Consider the following 12,280-nt stretch of genomic DNA (forward strand, 5'->3'; position numbering starts at 1 on the left):
TTGAACCCATAGAAATGTTTGCAGCAGTTAAATAATACAACTCAGAATAATGGAGAATATATTTTAAGTCTGATCTTTTTAGAGTTGTTGGCACTACTAAGTTTATAACAACACACTAAGTAACCTATAAGATTTATACTTAACTTTTTAGTAATTTAACTTGGTTGGCGGTTCTTGCTTCTCTATGGGACTCGGTTGAAATCAAGTCCCTATTTAGGCCTGCACGTGTCCAGCGTGGTGACAGCAGAGGCCTCTAGCGACCAAGGGTGCTGAGCAAGACTTACTGAAATGAAAAGGCAAACTTAAAAATGTACTCCAATTGTTAACAATCCTGTGTGATTACACTTTTTAATCCAATTTCGGATGTTCTTGTTTCCCGGAATGCACTGTAGGGTGGTGCCGTGTGCTTCGGGGGGCCTTGCTCAGTGTCAGGGGTCGTCCTCGCAGCCCCTCGGCCTGTGTGTGGCAGCTCCGGTGCCACAGGAAGCCAGAGCTCGAGAGCCCCCCTCGCTTTCCCGCCTCTCCCCGCTCTGCTCCCCCGGGCAGGGGCGGAGGGGAAGGGCCGGGCTCTGGTCCTGTTGTGTAGACAGGAGCCGTGAGCAGGATTTGGAACTCAGTGTGCTCTGGGAGGCAGACCAGAGCCGAGTCCTGGGTGCATGGTTCCCGGGATGTGGATGTCGCCTGGCTTTAGATGGCAGGGGCCTGGGGACGCCAAGGCCCGGAGCTCAAAGGCCAGGAGCACAGTGGTCACCTCTCCGTGCATTTCTCTCTTCTCCGGGGTAGTTTGTGAAGTTTGCCAACATCGAGGAGGACACCCCATCCTACCATCGGAGCTATGACTTCTTTGTGTCCCGCTTCAGTGAAATGTGCCACTCCAGCCACGACGACTTGGAAATCAAGACCAAGTGAGTACAGAAGGCGACGGGGCCGCGCAGTGCATGTCTCATCCCACCGGCGTGTCCCCTGCGCCGAGTTACCGGGGAGGAGGGCACCTGCTGGGGCCTGGTGGGGTGCAGGGGGAGCGGGAGGAGGTTTAGAGCACCCTTCCCGAACCTGCCGTGTCTTAAGTCTGTTGAGTTCAAAACGGCCAATGTGCCAGCGCGGCTCCTGCTTGGGTGAAGTGTCCGGTTCTTCTGCGCAGTGCCGGGCGGGCGGCTTGCTCCTCTGGACGCCCTCACCCGTGTCTCTCTCACATCGATGTTCCTCTCTCTCCCTCGCTCTCTCCTCCTCCCTCCCTTCTCTTTCTAAAAGTCAATGGGAAAAAATATCCTCCAGTGAGGATTAACAAAAAATAATAATAATAACAAAATGGCTGTGACGAGGCAGAGGGGCGAGAGCAGTCGGGCCTGTGCAGAAGCAGGTGTGGGGGGCGGCGCAGGACTGTAAGCAGGTGTGGCTGTGACAGGTGGCGACGGCTCAGGCGGTGCCAAGCTTTCAGGAGTGGGGCAGAGGGGATGCCCCTCATGCCACTCTCCACGCACACACACACAATCGTGGCAGTGGATGGAGAGGCACAGAGCAGACATGGCCTGTACCACATTCTGACCGTGTCGTGAGTGTCCTGAACATCGGGAGAGGGTTGCTCACATTTGCTCCTGGCAAACCGGGCAGTGCCATTTGCACCCACAGCCTGGCACTTGCCACCCATGGAAGGAAGACCTGTGGGTGAGATAAATTCCTGGCATCAGCCCTCTTCCTTGCTCTCATTGTCTCTCTTCCACAACCTCCCTATACCTTCTTTACCCAGAGATCTCCCCCTTTCACTCACAGCCCTTGCAGAGCCCAGAGCCCCTTTCTAAGAACCACCCTTGGGCCCCATAAATAGGTGTGTGTGTGTGTGATTGTGTGCAGTCCCTTGGGGTTCAGGGACACCCTGGGTCACTGGCATGTGGGTGGACCTGCACGCAGCCCATTACAAGGAGAGGTAAGAGGTTTCCTGTCCCCCAGATCTGACCTTTCAGAATTTATTTTGAACGGGTCAGTCAGCTCTGGTGTCATGGAATGAAATGTGTTAATCTGTGGAAGGGATTCCCAGGAGACTGAAGGCAACGAGAAAACTAAATTCACATTCCTGCATGAGGAAGCCCTGGGAAGAAAAGTTTCCACCCACCAGGCCTGCTTTCTTGCCAGCCAGGCTCTCTTGGGTGGGACGTGAGCCCAGCATGTTGGGATTATTTCTTTTGTGCCTCAGGAAGCACCTTTGAACTCAGAGCCCAGAACAGTTAGTGGGATACTATTCTGGTTACTTCACTCTCAAGTCCGGACAGCCTCTGGCTCAGGCCTGACTAGGGGTCAGGGTCAGAGCGGCTGAGCAGTTCCTGGGGGAATCCTGTGCATCTTCAACAGCCCTGGTTGGTCCTGGGCCACAGCACCCCGGTGCTGTTAGGTGTCTCCCACCACCCGGGTCTGGTCACCAAGGAAGGCCCAGGGGAGCACCCCACTAACCAGATTTAAAACCGAAGCTGAAAATACAAACATGAATTGAATATTTAGAAAAACTGCTCAACCTCAACAGTGATCAGAAGGATCCAAATTCAAGTAGCTACAAGATGTGAGGCATTTTCTGAGCCATGAAATTAGAGCAGATGTTGGAAGTGAGGTACCCGGGGCCACTGAGGGAAAATCGAGGGTGGCATTCTTCTGCGGCCCACGCACTCAATAATTCAGTAATTCCACTCATGGCAATGATTTGAAATGTGGTAAAACCTTTTATACAGTGATGTCCATCATAGCATTATTATAGTAGCAAAGAATTTAGAAACAAATGACCCATAGGGGACCATTTAGAAAGTTCTTGTGACAATACATCATGCAGCTAATGAAGTGTTAATGATATAGAAAATGCTTATGATAGAATGTTATGGGGGAAAATACATATACATATGTAATAGGTTCTTAATTCTGTTATATGTTATGCACAGAAGAAAGGAAAGCCACCCAAAGGCCAGTCATGGTTATCTATGAGTGGTTAAGGTGGGGGTAAATCTTCTTTATACTTTTCTATAATTTGCATGTATTATTTTATAATTAGAAAAAAAGCTTGATTTAAAAAAGAAAAAAATGAACTTCAGGCTGAAATAAATAGCCAGTAAAGAGGGACCCGTCCTGCAGGGCCACCCTGACTCTGAGTGTGTGAAACGGCTCTCTGTGCTGTGACTCGATTTCCTCTGTGGTTTCTCAGCCAACTTAGCCCCAGTCTAAACACTTTTGTGCCAAGAGTGCCTGGTAGCCCTGTGCCTTTCCCTCCAGATCCCCCCTCCTCACTCCTAGGTTGCTTATAGCCCTGGATTTGGCCTCATCAGTTCTTGGCAGCACTATGAGCTCCTGTATCTTGGGCTCAAGCTGGGACAAACCCAGCTGAGAACTAAAGAGACAGAGCCTGAAGGGATGAAGCCTGGGTGGTACCAGGGCAAAGGCAGCCAGAAAGCATGGCATCCCAGGCTGGTGTCCACCAGCGCAAGAAACCAGCCAGCCAGGAGCCCCAGTCACAGGAAGTGTGGAATGCGGGCTCCATCCTGCCTTTGGAGGGATGAATACATCCCTAACCCTTGCACTTGCCTTAGAAGCCGGACTTCTCGGGGTCTGAGGACTTCATCTCACCCTTTTCCTTACAGAATCCGAATGTCAGGCATCAAAGGGCTGCAAGGGGTGGTGAGGAAGACGGTGAATGATGAGCTGCAGGCCAATATCTGGGACCCACAGCACATGGACAAGATCGTCCCGTCACTGCTTTTCAACCTGCAGCACGTGGAGGAGGCAGAGAGGTAGGCAGGCAGGGACCGGCTCGACAGCAGACAATCGCAGCCCTCTCAGGCTGCCTGCCCCGGCCGCTCGGGAACCACACGGCAGGCTGTGTGCTAAAGCCTGGCTATGAGGCCCGGGATCTGGGCTTTGTGGCTTGTTCTGCAGTGAGTCCAGGGCCAGCTTTCTGTCAGCCCCTTGCGCCCTCACACCCTCAAGGTCTGTGTTCATGAAGGCAGGACAGTAATGGTGCTGGGCTCCCCGGGGTGAGTGTGTGCTGGTAAGAACGAAGACTCGAGTACCTCTGTCTCTCTGGAAGCAGCAGACCAAGCAGGTTTTAAAATGCTTTGCGTGACTCTGCTTATTGGGAGCTTTCCCTCCCTGACCTTCCTTCCTCCCTCACTTCCTAATGCTATTTCAGGCCCTGAAAACATGCCTGTTTGACCAGCCAGCAGCCACTCTACACAAATCGCAGATACTGGGTTTTAATTTGGAAGCCCCCAGACCTGGAGTTCATCCTGTCCCTGCCCCTTGCGCTTCCCCCTGTGAAATGGGGTGGAGGGAAATGTTCGCGCCCCTGTCCACCTCCGCTGCACCAGACGCTGGCTCAAGGCATTGTTGGGTCCCTCACTTTCTGCCTGTTGGGCCCGGGGAGCTAGTCAGGCAGGGAAAGTAGGTGTGCCCTCTGGCGGCTGATTTCGGAATTGCACCTCACTGACAAGATTGGTCTGTGGTCTCAGGGCCCCGGAGTCCTGGGGATCCTTCTGTCCATGCCGGGGCCCACGTCCTGCGACTCAGGTACCACTGAGTCACACCTGAGCCAACCACTGTGCCTTTCTCCCCCCCTTCTCCTCTCTCCCACTTTCTTTTGCTTTCTGCTATTGTACCCACCTCTCTTCGTATCACGTCTCCTTTTTTCCTTCTGAAGCCTTAGGGGCATGGAGACTCACAGGCCCACAGTGCTCAGGGCATCTGTCCTTCTGACAGAGGCACATCAGGCCTATCCTTGAGGATTTCCAGAAAAGCTTCATCTTTTCTCCCACAATCTTCCTCCGCTCTGGGCTTCTTTACCCCATTTAGTATCTGACAGCTGTGACATCTCCCCTGTGACCTACATAAATTTCCTGCTTGTCCTACTGTCACCATTTGCATGGATGCAGCACACGCAAAGCCTGGCTCCCAGCTTTGCCTCCCATCCTTCACCCACGAAGCTGTGTGTTCCCACAGCCGGTCCCCCTCGCCCCTCCAAGCGCCAGAGAAAGAAAAGGAGAACCCGGCAGAGCTGGCTGAGAGGTGCCTTCGGGAACTGCTGGGCCGGGCTGCCTTTGGCAACATCAAAAACGCCATCAAGCCTGTTCTCATGTGAGTCCTCCCCTCCCCTTCCCCCTCCCCACATCCTACCCCGCCAAGCAAACAGTTCCAGGTCCTGGCATCTACTTGAGCTGTTCCGGTTGTGGTGCTGTGGCCAAGTCCGTCCCTTCTCTGTGCCTGTGTTCCCTGTTCTGGGGCAACAGAAGCTACCCCACAGTGGCCAAGTGCACTTTGGGGAAGAAGTGTTGGTAGCAGGGCCCCCGAAGCTGAAGGCAGGTGCCCCGTTCACTCCTAAATCCCCGGCTACAGAGCCCTGTTCCGGGGCTGGGACTGCCTGCCCTGGGGCCCCTCTTGCTCCCCTTCTCTCCCTTACTGAGCTATGTGAGGGCTGGGCCTCGCCCACCAAGCTTCTCTCCTCCCTAACTTCACCTTGCATTTCTTAGCCAGTCCCCCATGTTTTCTCCCTCACAGCCACCTGGACAACCATTCTCTGTGGGAACCCAAGGTGTTCGCCATCCGTTGCTTTAAAATCATCATGTATTCAATTCAGGTACAGTGGCTCCCCTGGTCCAGCTTGTCTCCCTGGCCAAGGGCACCTCTGGACAGTGCACCTGTAGACAAGGCCAGCTGTCTCAATGGGTCCTGCTTAACCTCGCTGTGGAGAGTGACCAGTTAGTGTTATTTCTAATCCATCACAGACCAATACTTCCTAAAGTTCAATTTAAAAGAATTCACAGAAAACGTAAATGAATAATTCGCTCAAACTAGAAGCCCACAGACCATGCTTGGCTGCCACGGCATTGTCAGATTGCTTCCTAAACACTTACTCTCGATTTCTGTACTTATCTCAGTATAAATGGGCATCAGACAGATCTTGAATTGTCACCAGACTATGGGCCACACTTTGAGCAGCGCTAGACTAAACCATGTGGCCTCTCATGGCCATTAGCAATAAGACATGAGAAAATGAAAAGGAAGACAGTATTTTAACATTGACGTTCGACCCATTTGAAGGGAGAGGGCCCAGGGAAAATGTGGAAACCCAGGTCTTCACTGGGCTTTGGCTTTGTTCCTTGTGGGACCAGCAGGGAAAAGGAAGCAGGGTATCTCACCTGTGTCCAGGCTGCCCTTTGGGTCCCAGTCCAGGGCTGCCTGGCTCAGAGGCCGCGTGGGGGTTGCTGTTTGGGGACCAGCACATCTTCCTCCCCCCAGCCGCAGCACTCCCACCTGGTTATCCAGCAGCTCCTGAGCCACCTGGATGCCAACAGCCGCAGTGCGGCCACGGTGCGGGCGGGCATCGTGGAGGTCCTGTCAGAAGCCGCCGTCATCGCAGCCACCGGCTCCGTGGGTAAGGTGGCCCTGAAAGGAGTGGGGGCTGGGAACCCTTCAAGGACAAAGAACTGCCCTTGGCAGGAGGCTGCCTCCTCTTCCAGAAAAGGGCGCTTTAGGGAGGTGTCAGAGCTGGTGGTCCTCAGGAGGTCAGACAGGGAAGGTGGGGGCTGAGGAAGCCCCTGGCTGGAGGTGCAGGGCAGGGAAGAGCGAGCGAGGGGTGCCGGCCTTAGCTTTGGGTTTCCGGCCCCTGCACTCAGGGCCCACGGTGCTGGAGATGTTCAACACCCTGCTGAGGCAGCTCCGGCTCAGCATCGACTACGCCCTCACCGGGAGCTACGACGGGGCCGTCAGCCTGGGCACCAAGATCATCAAGGAGCATGAAGAGCGCATGTTCCAGGAGGCTGTCATCAAGACCATAGGTGCTGGTCCCGGGGGCGGGGGGGGGGGGTCCAGGAGGGCGTGGTCTGGAGATAGCTCCCACAAGGACTTCAGTCCAGGGCGGTCTAGATTGTCATCTGTTCATGTTACTCGCCAACACGGGGGAAATGGAATCAGTCCACGGTGCGCTCAGCTCACAGACTGCCCCTGGTCAGGCCTGAGTGAGAGCCCAGAACAATCTTCGTGGATTTCTCGGCCCCGACTTCAGATCACAGGCCAAGAGAGGCAAACTATTCCTGCGCCCTGTCCCCCTTTGGCCTGCCTGATGCCCCCGAGTTTGAGGGATTGGAGGGGAGGTGGGGAGTAAGGAAAAGGAAAGGGGGAAAGCCGTGGAGAAAGTGTGTGTGCGTGGGTGTGGGGGGGACTACAAAGCCACCTCTCGTGTAAGGCTCATCACTTTCAGAGCCTTCCTGTCCCAGTGCCACCCGACCGGATTCCCCTCAGCTCTGAGGAGTAGGCAGGGCAGGAGTGATCCCCGGTTACAAGTGAAGCCACTGAGACTCACGGAGGTGTGACTTACCCAAGGGCACCCAGCAGAGCAGCCCACTGGTGGCAGAGCCTAGGTGGGCACCCAGGGGCTGCCCTGGTCCCAGGGTCCAGGCTCTCCATCCCAGAGAGCTTAGCCTCAGGCTCGGGAATAATAAGCACAGGGACCAGAGCCTGGGCGAGTCCTCTGAAGTCATCTAGGTTTCTCCTCTGGGCCTTAATTGTCCCCCCAGAGCAGCAGCTGAAAGGCTGAGCTGAGAGACCCCCGCAGCCCTCGGTCTCGCCCAGGCCAACCCCTCCACCGCCTCTCTCCCGCAGGCTCCTTCGCCAGCACGTTGCCCACCTACCAGCGCTCCGAGGTGATTCTCTTCATCATGAGCAAGGTCCCGCTGCCTTCCCTGCATCACCCCGTGGAGACCGGGAGGACAGGGTAGGCCACCTCGCCGTCCCTCCCGGCCTCGGCCTCGGCCTCGGCTGCGCCCGGCCACCCTTTCCCACACTCCCCGCTCTCTCCTCTGGTTCTGCCCTCACTTCTCTAATTCTGCTCTCAAATCCCTCAGGCGCCTTTAGAGGGGCCCTTGGCTCGCCCAGCAGTTACTCAGGGCGCCACCTTCCCCCCAGTAACTGCCTCCCGCCTTGAGGGGAGCCATTAATTCCCTGGTCTGCTCCCTGGCTCTGGAGGTCACTGTCCTGGGTAACCCAACAAGATAAGCCTCATGGAAAACTAACCATGAGGGAGAAGTAGGCAGCAAGCGTGGGGTCTCCGCCCAAGTCCCCGTCCCAGTGAGAATGTGCATCTCTGGTCCACAGGGAGAACAGGAACCGGCTGACCCAGATCATGCTGCTGAAGTCCCTCCTCCAGGTGAGCCTGTCCTGTCCCCACTCCTGCTTGGCCTCTGCAGGAGGAAGCAGAGCCCCAGCATCCAGCTGTGCAGGTTGCACGCTACACAAATATGTTCTTCCAGAGGGATGAGGTGGGGCCCGAAATCCAGCCTGTGTTCCTCTCACTAGCCTGGCAGGACCCACAGAGCTGAGTTATCCAGAGCAGGCCGGGTACAGTTTCTAATTTTCACAAAGGTTCCTTATCCGCTGCTCAGAGCACTGTCGCTCGAACATTATCTCTGTACTGAGATGGAATCTGTTGGTTCCTGCCCCTTTCCCCTCCAATGACCTACCCAGATCCTTCCCCCTCTGTCTCCTCCTTGGCATTTGTGCTCACCTCGGTCTCCCAGCCACAAGCTTTCCCTTCGTCAGTGGTTTATATTCCTCTTTTACACCTTTGCAGCCATCACTGGAGTCTAGATTCATTTTCCTCAAGAACCATTCCCATGACCAGCTTGTTGAACTGTAGAGACTCTGAGCCACACTGGTCTGAGTGGGGCCCTGAGTCTTTGTCTATAACAAGCGCCCCACTGCCCTGAACCCTGGACATCTCACAAATACATGATTCTCCTAGTTGCTTTTATCTCCAGCTCTCCTCACCTATCGTAAATACAACCACAAGAATTTTCTAGAAATGCTGTTCCCCACACGTTGCCCCTTATTAAAGTGAGGTCTCAGTTTCCAGCTGATGTACATCCAGGATTCATACAGGCATACCTTGAGATATTGCGGGTTTGGTTCCAGATCACCACAATAAAGCGAGCGTCGCAAAAAAGCGAGTTACACAAATTTTTTGGTTTCCCAGTGCATATAAAAGCTGTGCTTACACTATATATACTGTAGACTTTTAAGTGTGCAATACCATTATGTCTAAAAACCAATGTACATATCTTATTTTAAAAATAATTCATTGCTAAAAAATGCTAATCATCATTCGAGCCTTCAGCGAGTCGTAATCTTTGTGCTGGTGGAGGGTCTGACTTTCAATATATAAAACAATGCAATACCTGCCAAGCACAGTAAGCAAAGTGCAATAAAATGACATATGCCTGTCTTTTCACACTGAGGTTGGAAGGTCTTCAATCCCCTTTCCCTCCCTAGACTGCCCATCGCATCCCCCAGCCGTCTCTGTCCCAGCCTGGCTGTCTGCACAGCCCCCTCAGCCCACTCATGCCTCCCCTCCCCTCCCTCAGCCCACACCTTTCCTGTCACTCTATTTTTATAAAGGCTTTTCGTGCCAGTGCTGCCCACATCTGGTTACCTCCCCCATCTGCGTACTCCTGCCATTTCTTTGCTGAGTTTACCCTCACTGATTTGTACCTGGCATCTTACTAAGGTGACAGTTTGGGATGCACTCAGATACATCCCCCTTCAGTGAACACTGGTGTTTACCATTGATGGTGCCAGGTTTTGCTGGCTCCTCCAGGACACGCTGAATCACCAAAGGCATTGTTTTATAATATAGGGTAACAGTAAATATGTTTCTCTGCTTTTGACTGCTTTGACATCACATATAATGTGTCTGTGCCAACTGGCTTTAATCAGAAGACCCCCTTCATGGCTATGCTAGAAGGGATGGAAGCAAATGCTCTGTGTGCTCTTGGTGGCTGCCCTGTGCCTGGGTTCTGATTCCTCAGGCCAGCTGTAAGTTCTTCCCGTCTTTCCATCTCTCTGTGACTGCCCACACTCTTAGTACAGCATTATATCCATAGTGTGTCTTCATTAGTTGTGCCCTGATGGCATGGAACATAAGTTCGGAGGCTCCCTGACTCCTGCTTCCCTCCGGTGCTCATCCCTGGCTTGCTTTTAACCACGTTATGTTCCCACACACTGTTCCCGTCCAACCACATGTCTACTGAGCTGAGCTGAGCTGAGGAGGTTGTCTAGGTGGATGTTCGAGTTGCCGAAGGCATCCAGGGCCCAGGGTGGCTCTGGGCTGGGGGATCTGGACCCGGGGAACTGGACTAGGAGATGCCCAGAGAGGATGGATGCTTCAGGCCCAACCTCTGCCAGCTGCTCCTCCATCTCCTCGCTGCACCTGAGGGGGCCGGCATTCCTAAGTACAGCTATCTTTGGGCTCCCTTGCAGGTGTCCATAGGTTTCCAGTGCAACAACATGATGTCAGCCCTGCCCAGCAACTTCCTTGACCGCCTTCTGTCCACTGCCCTCATGGATGATGCAGAGATCCGTCTCTTCGTTCTAGAGATTCTCATCAGTTTCATTGATCGTCATGGCAACCGCCACAAGTTCTCTTCCATCAGGTGAAATTGGGGCCTCCCCCTGTTGATGTGTGAGGGGCCTGATAGGGCCACGCATGCAGATGGGGGTACAATTCAGAGATTCAGTGAGACCCACCAGGGAGCTGATCACAGACACTGACCCTGGAGCCCCACGCGGGGAGGAGCGACTGAAAGAGCACTTGACCTGGGGGAGAAAGGGAGGGGCTGGAAATTTGGGAGCTAAAGAGCACCTACTAAAGGGAGTTTTCAGGTGGGGAGGAAGAGAAAAACTAGAGTAATGTTTAAGAAAAAGGGGCAGGAACTAGAGAACTTGGGAGAAAGTAGAGAGTGGGCTAGGAACCAGGGCGGGAGGAGCACTGGGAGGCTTTGGTACAACTATTGACTTGGGGATAAAGCCCAGTGACGCCACATGAGCTCTGACTGTCCTCGCACAAGGGCTAAGGTGGCCCCTCATGTCCCCTTTCAGTACCCTCAGTGACATCTCTGTCCTGAAGCTGAAAGTGGACAAGTGCTCCCGGCAGGACACCGTCTTCATGAAGAAGGTTAGCAAATGTGACCTCAAGATACAGTGAATCCTGAGCAGACCAGGTCCTGGGACCCTGACCTTCCAGCCCCAAGTCACTGCTGACTGCTGCTCCAGAGCCTGCCTCCTGCCTCTTTGACTGCTCGTAGGCAGAATGAGCAGCCGACCCTTCTTGGGGTCAAGCGCCCAGGGTCATACTCATCACCAAGACCAGAGTGAGGACCGGGGCAGTGACACTGTGTCCTGCTCTTTGCAAAAACAATTTGGGCAGCAGCTTTTGTTGCTGGAAGACTGGACCCAGCCTTCCCTAAATATGCACTCCTGCACGTATTCACATCCGCTGGGTCTGCTTGACAGGCATCCTCCCCCTGAGGGTGGAGGTGGGGTACGCACGGCCTTCCCGCCCTCTTCAGGTTGGTTTTTCTATTCTTCTTGCCCCTCCTGTCCTTGCCCTGCCACCATGGCCTTGCCCGCACCCTTCTCCCCATCTCCAGCACTCCCAGCAGCTCTACAGGCACATCTACCTGAGCTGTAAGGAGGAAACGAACATACAGAAGCACTACGAGGCGCTCTACGGCCTGCTGGCTCTCATCAGCATTGAGCTGGCCAACGAGGAGGTGGTGGTAGACCTTATCCGCCTGGTGCTGGCTGTTCAGGTGAGATTGGTGTGGGCAGGACATGGGGGTTCGGATCAGGGGAGAGGATCTGTTGTGACCAAGCACTGATTAGAGTGCCGAGTAGCAACTGCTTAACAGCTGTTTTGGAGCCTTGGAATACTGTGCCCCTGGTTGGCCATTCCTCCATGAAGAACACCAACCATGGCCTGTAGGTGAACCGCTGAAGAATGTTTCATTCATGGCTTTGGCCCATTCTCAGGCTAAAGGAGACCCAGGCCAACAGGGTCATTCAAAAATACCCCTTAACCTCTAGTATATCAAGTCTCTAAGGATCTGAATGGGACTCAGTATTGCCAAGAGGCTGCTTATAAGCGCCGAGTGATCCCAAAGCAAATCATCTGGTTTCCAAACCTGGATGTGCTTCAGAATTGCCTCAAGCACTTATTAAAAATACATGTTTCTGGTTCTCTCTGAGCCTGGGGGCCTGTAGGTTCAGCAGGCCTTCCTTATGACTTTTAGCAGGCAGTGTGGCATTATATAGGGCTTCAGACTTTCGAGATCTGCCTGGGTGGAAGTACCGTTTAGGCCTTGGGGTGTCTTTCAGACCTCAGGGATAAGGGTCTTTGGGGTCCTGAGGCCAGGCAGGCATTGTGTTCCGAATTGTGGCAAGCCTGGAAATTCAGTGGTGGCGAGTCTCAGGCCACTTGTTT

General features: G+C 53.8%; 1 protein-coding gene across 3 annotated transcripts in view; it reads left to right on the forward strand.

Annotated features, from left to right (window-relative positions):
• EFR3B (EFR3 homolog B) overlaps positions 1-12,280 on the forward strand; it is a 61,680-nt gene that overhangs the window by 37,662 nt on the left and 11,738 nt on the right. Inside the window, exons 5-15 of one of the 3 annotated variants that reach the window (XM_087823403.1) lie at positions 784-905; positions 3,615-3,764; positions 4,969-5,103; positions 5,524-5,602; positions 6,265-6,400; positions 6,642-6,803; positions 7,627-7,738; positions 8,119-8,170; positions 10,279-10,451; positions 10,897-10,972; positions 11,448-11,609. In XM_087823403.1, the coding sequence (XP_087679529.1) occupies positions 784-905; positions 3,615-3,764; positions 4,969-5,103; positions 5,524-5,602; positions 6,265-6,400; positions 6,642-6,803; positions 7,627-7,738; positions 8,119-8,170; positions 10,279-10,451; positions 10,897-10,972; positions 11,448-11,609 (1,359 nt within the window). The remainder of the gene's footprint in view (positions 1-783; positions 906-3,614; positions 3,765-4,968; positions 5,104-5,523; positions 5,603-6,264; positions 6,401-6,641; positions 6,804-7,626; positions 7,739-8,118; positions 8,171-10,278; positions 10,452-10,896; positions 10,973-11,447; positions 11,610-12,280) is intronic. The other 2 variants (XM_087823404.1, XM_087823405.1) reach the window with 2 other exon arrangements.

This window comes from Miniopterus natalensis, chromosome 13 (assembly GCF_054644295.1).
Source record: "Miniopterus natalensis isolate mMinNat1 chromosome 13, mMinNat1.hap1, whole genome shotgun sequence".
Classification (NCBI taxonomy): domain Eukaryota; kingdom Metazoa; phylum Chordata; class Mammalia; order Chiroptera; family Miniopteridae; genus Miniopterus; species Miniopterus natalensis.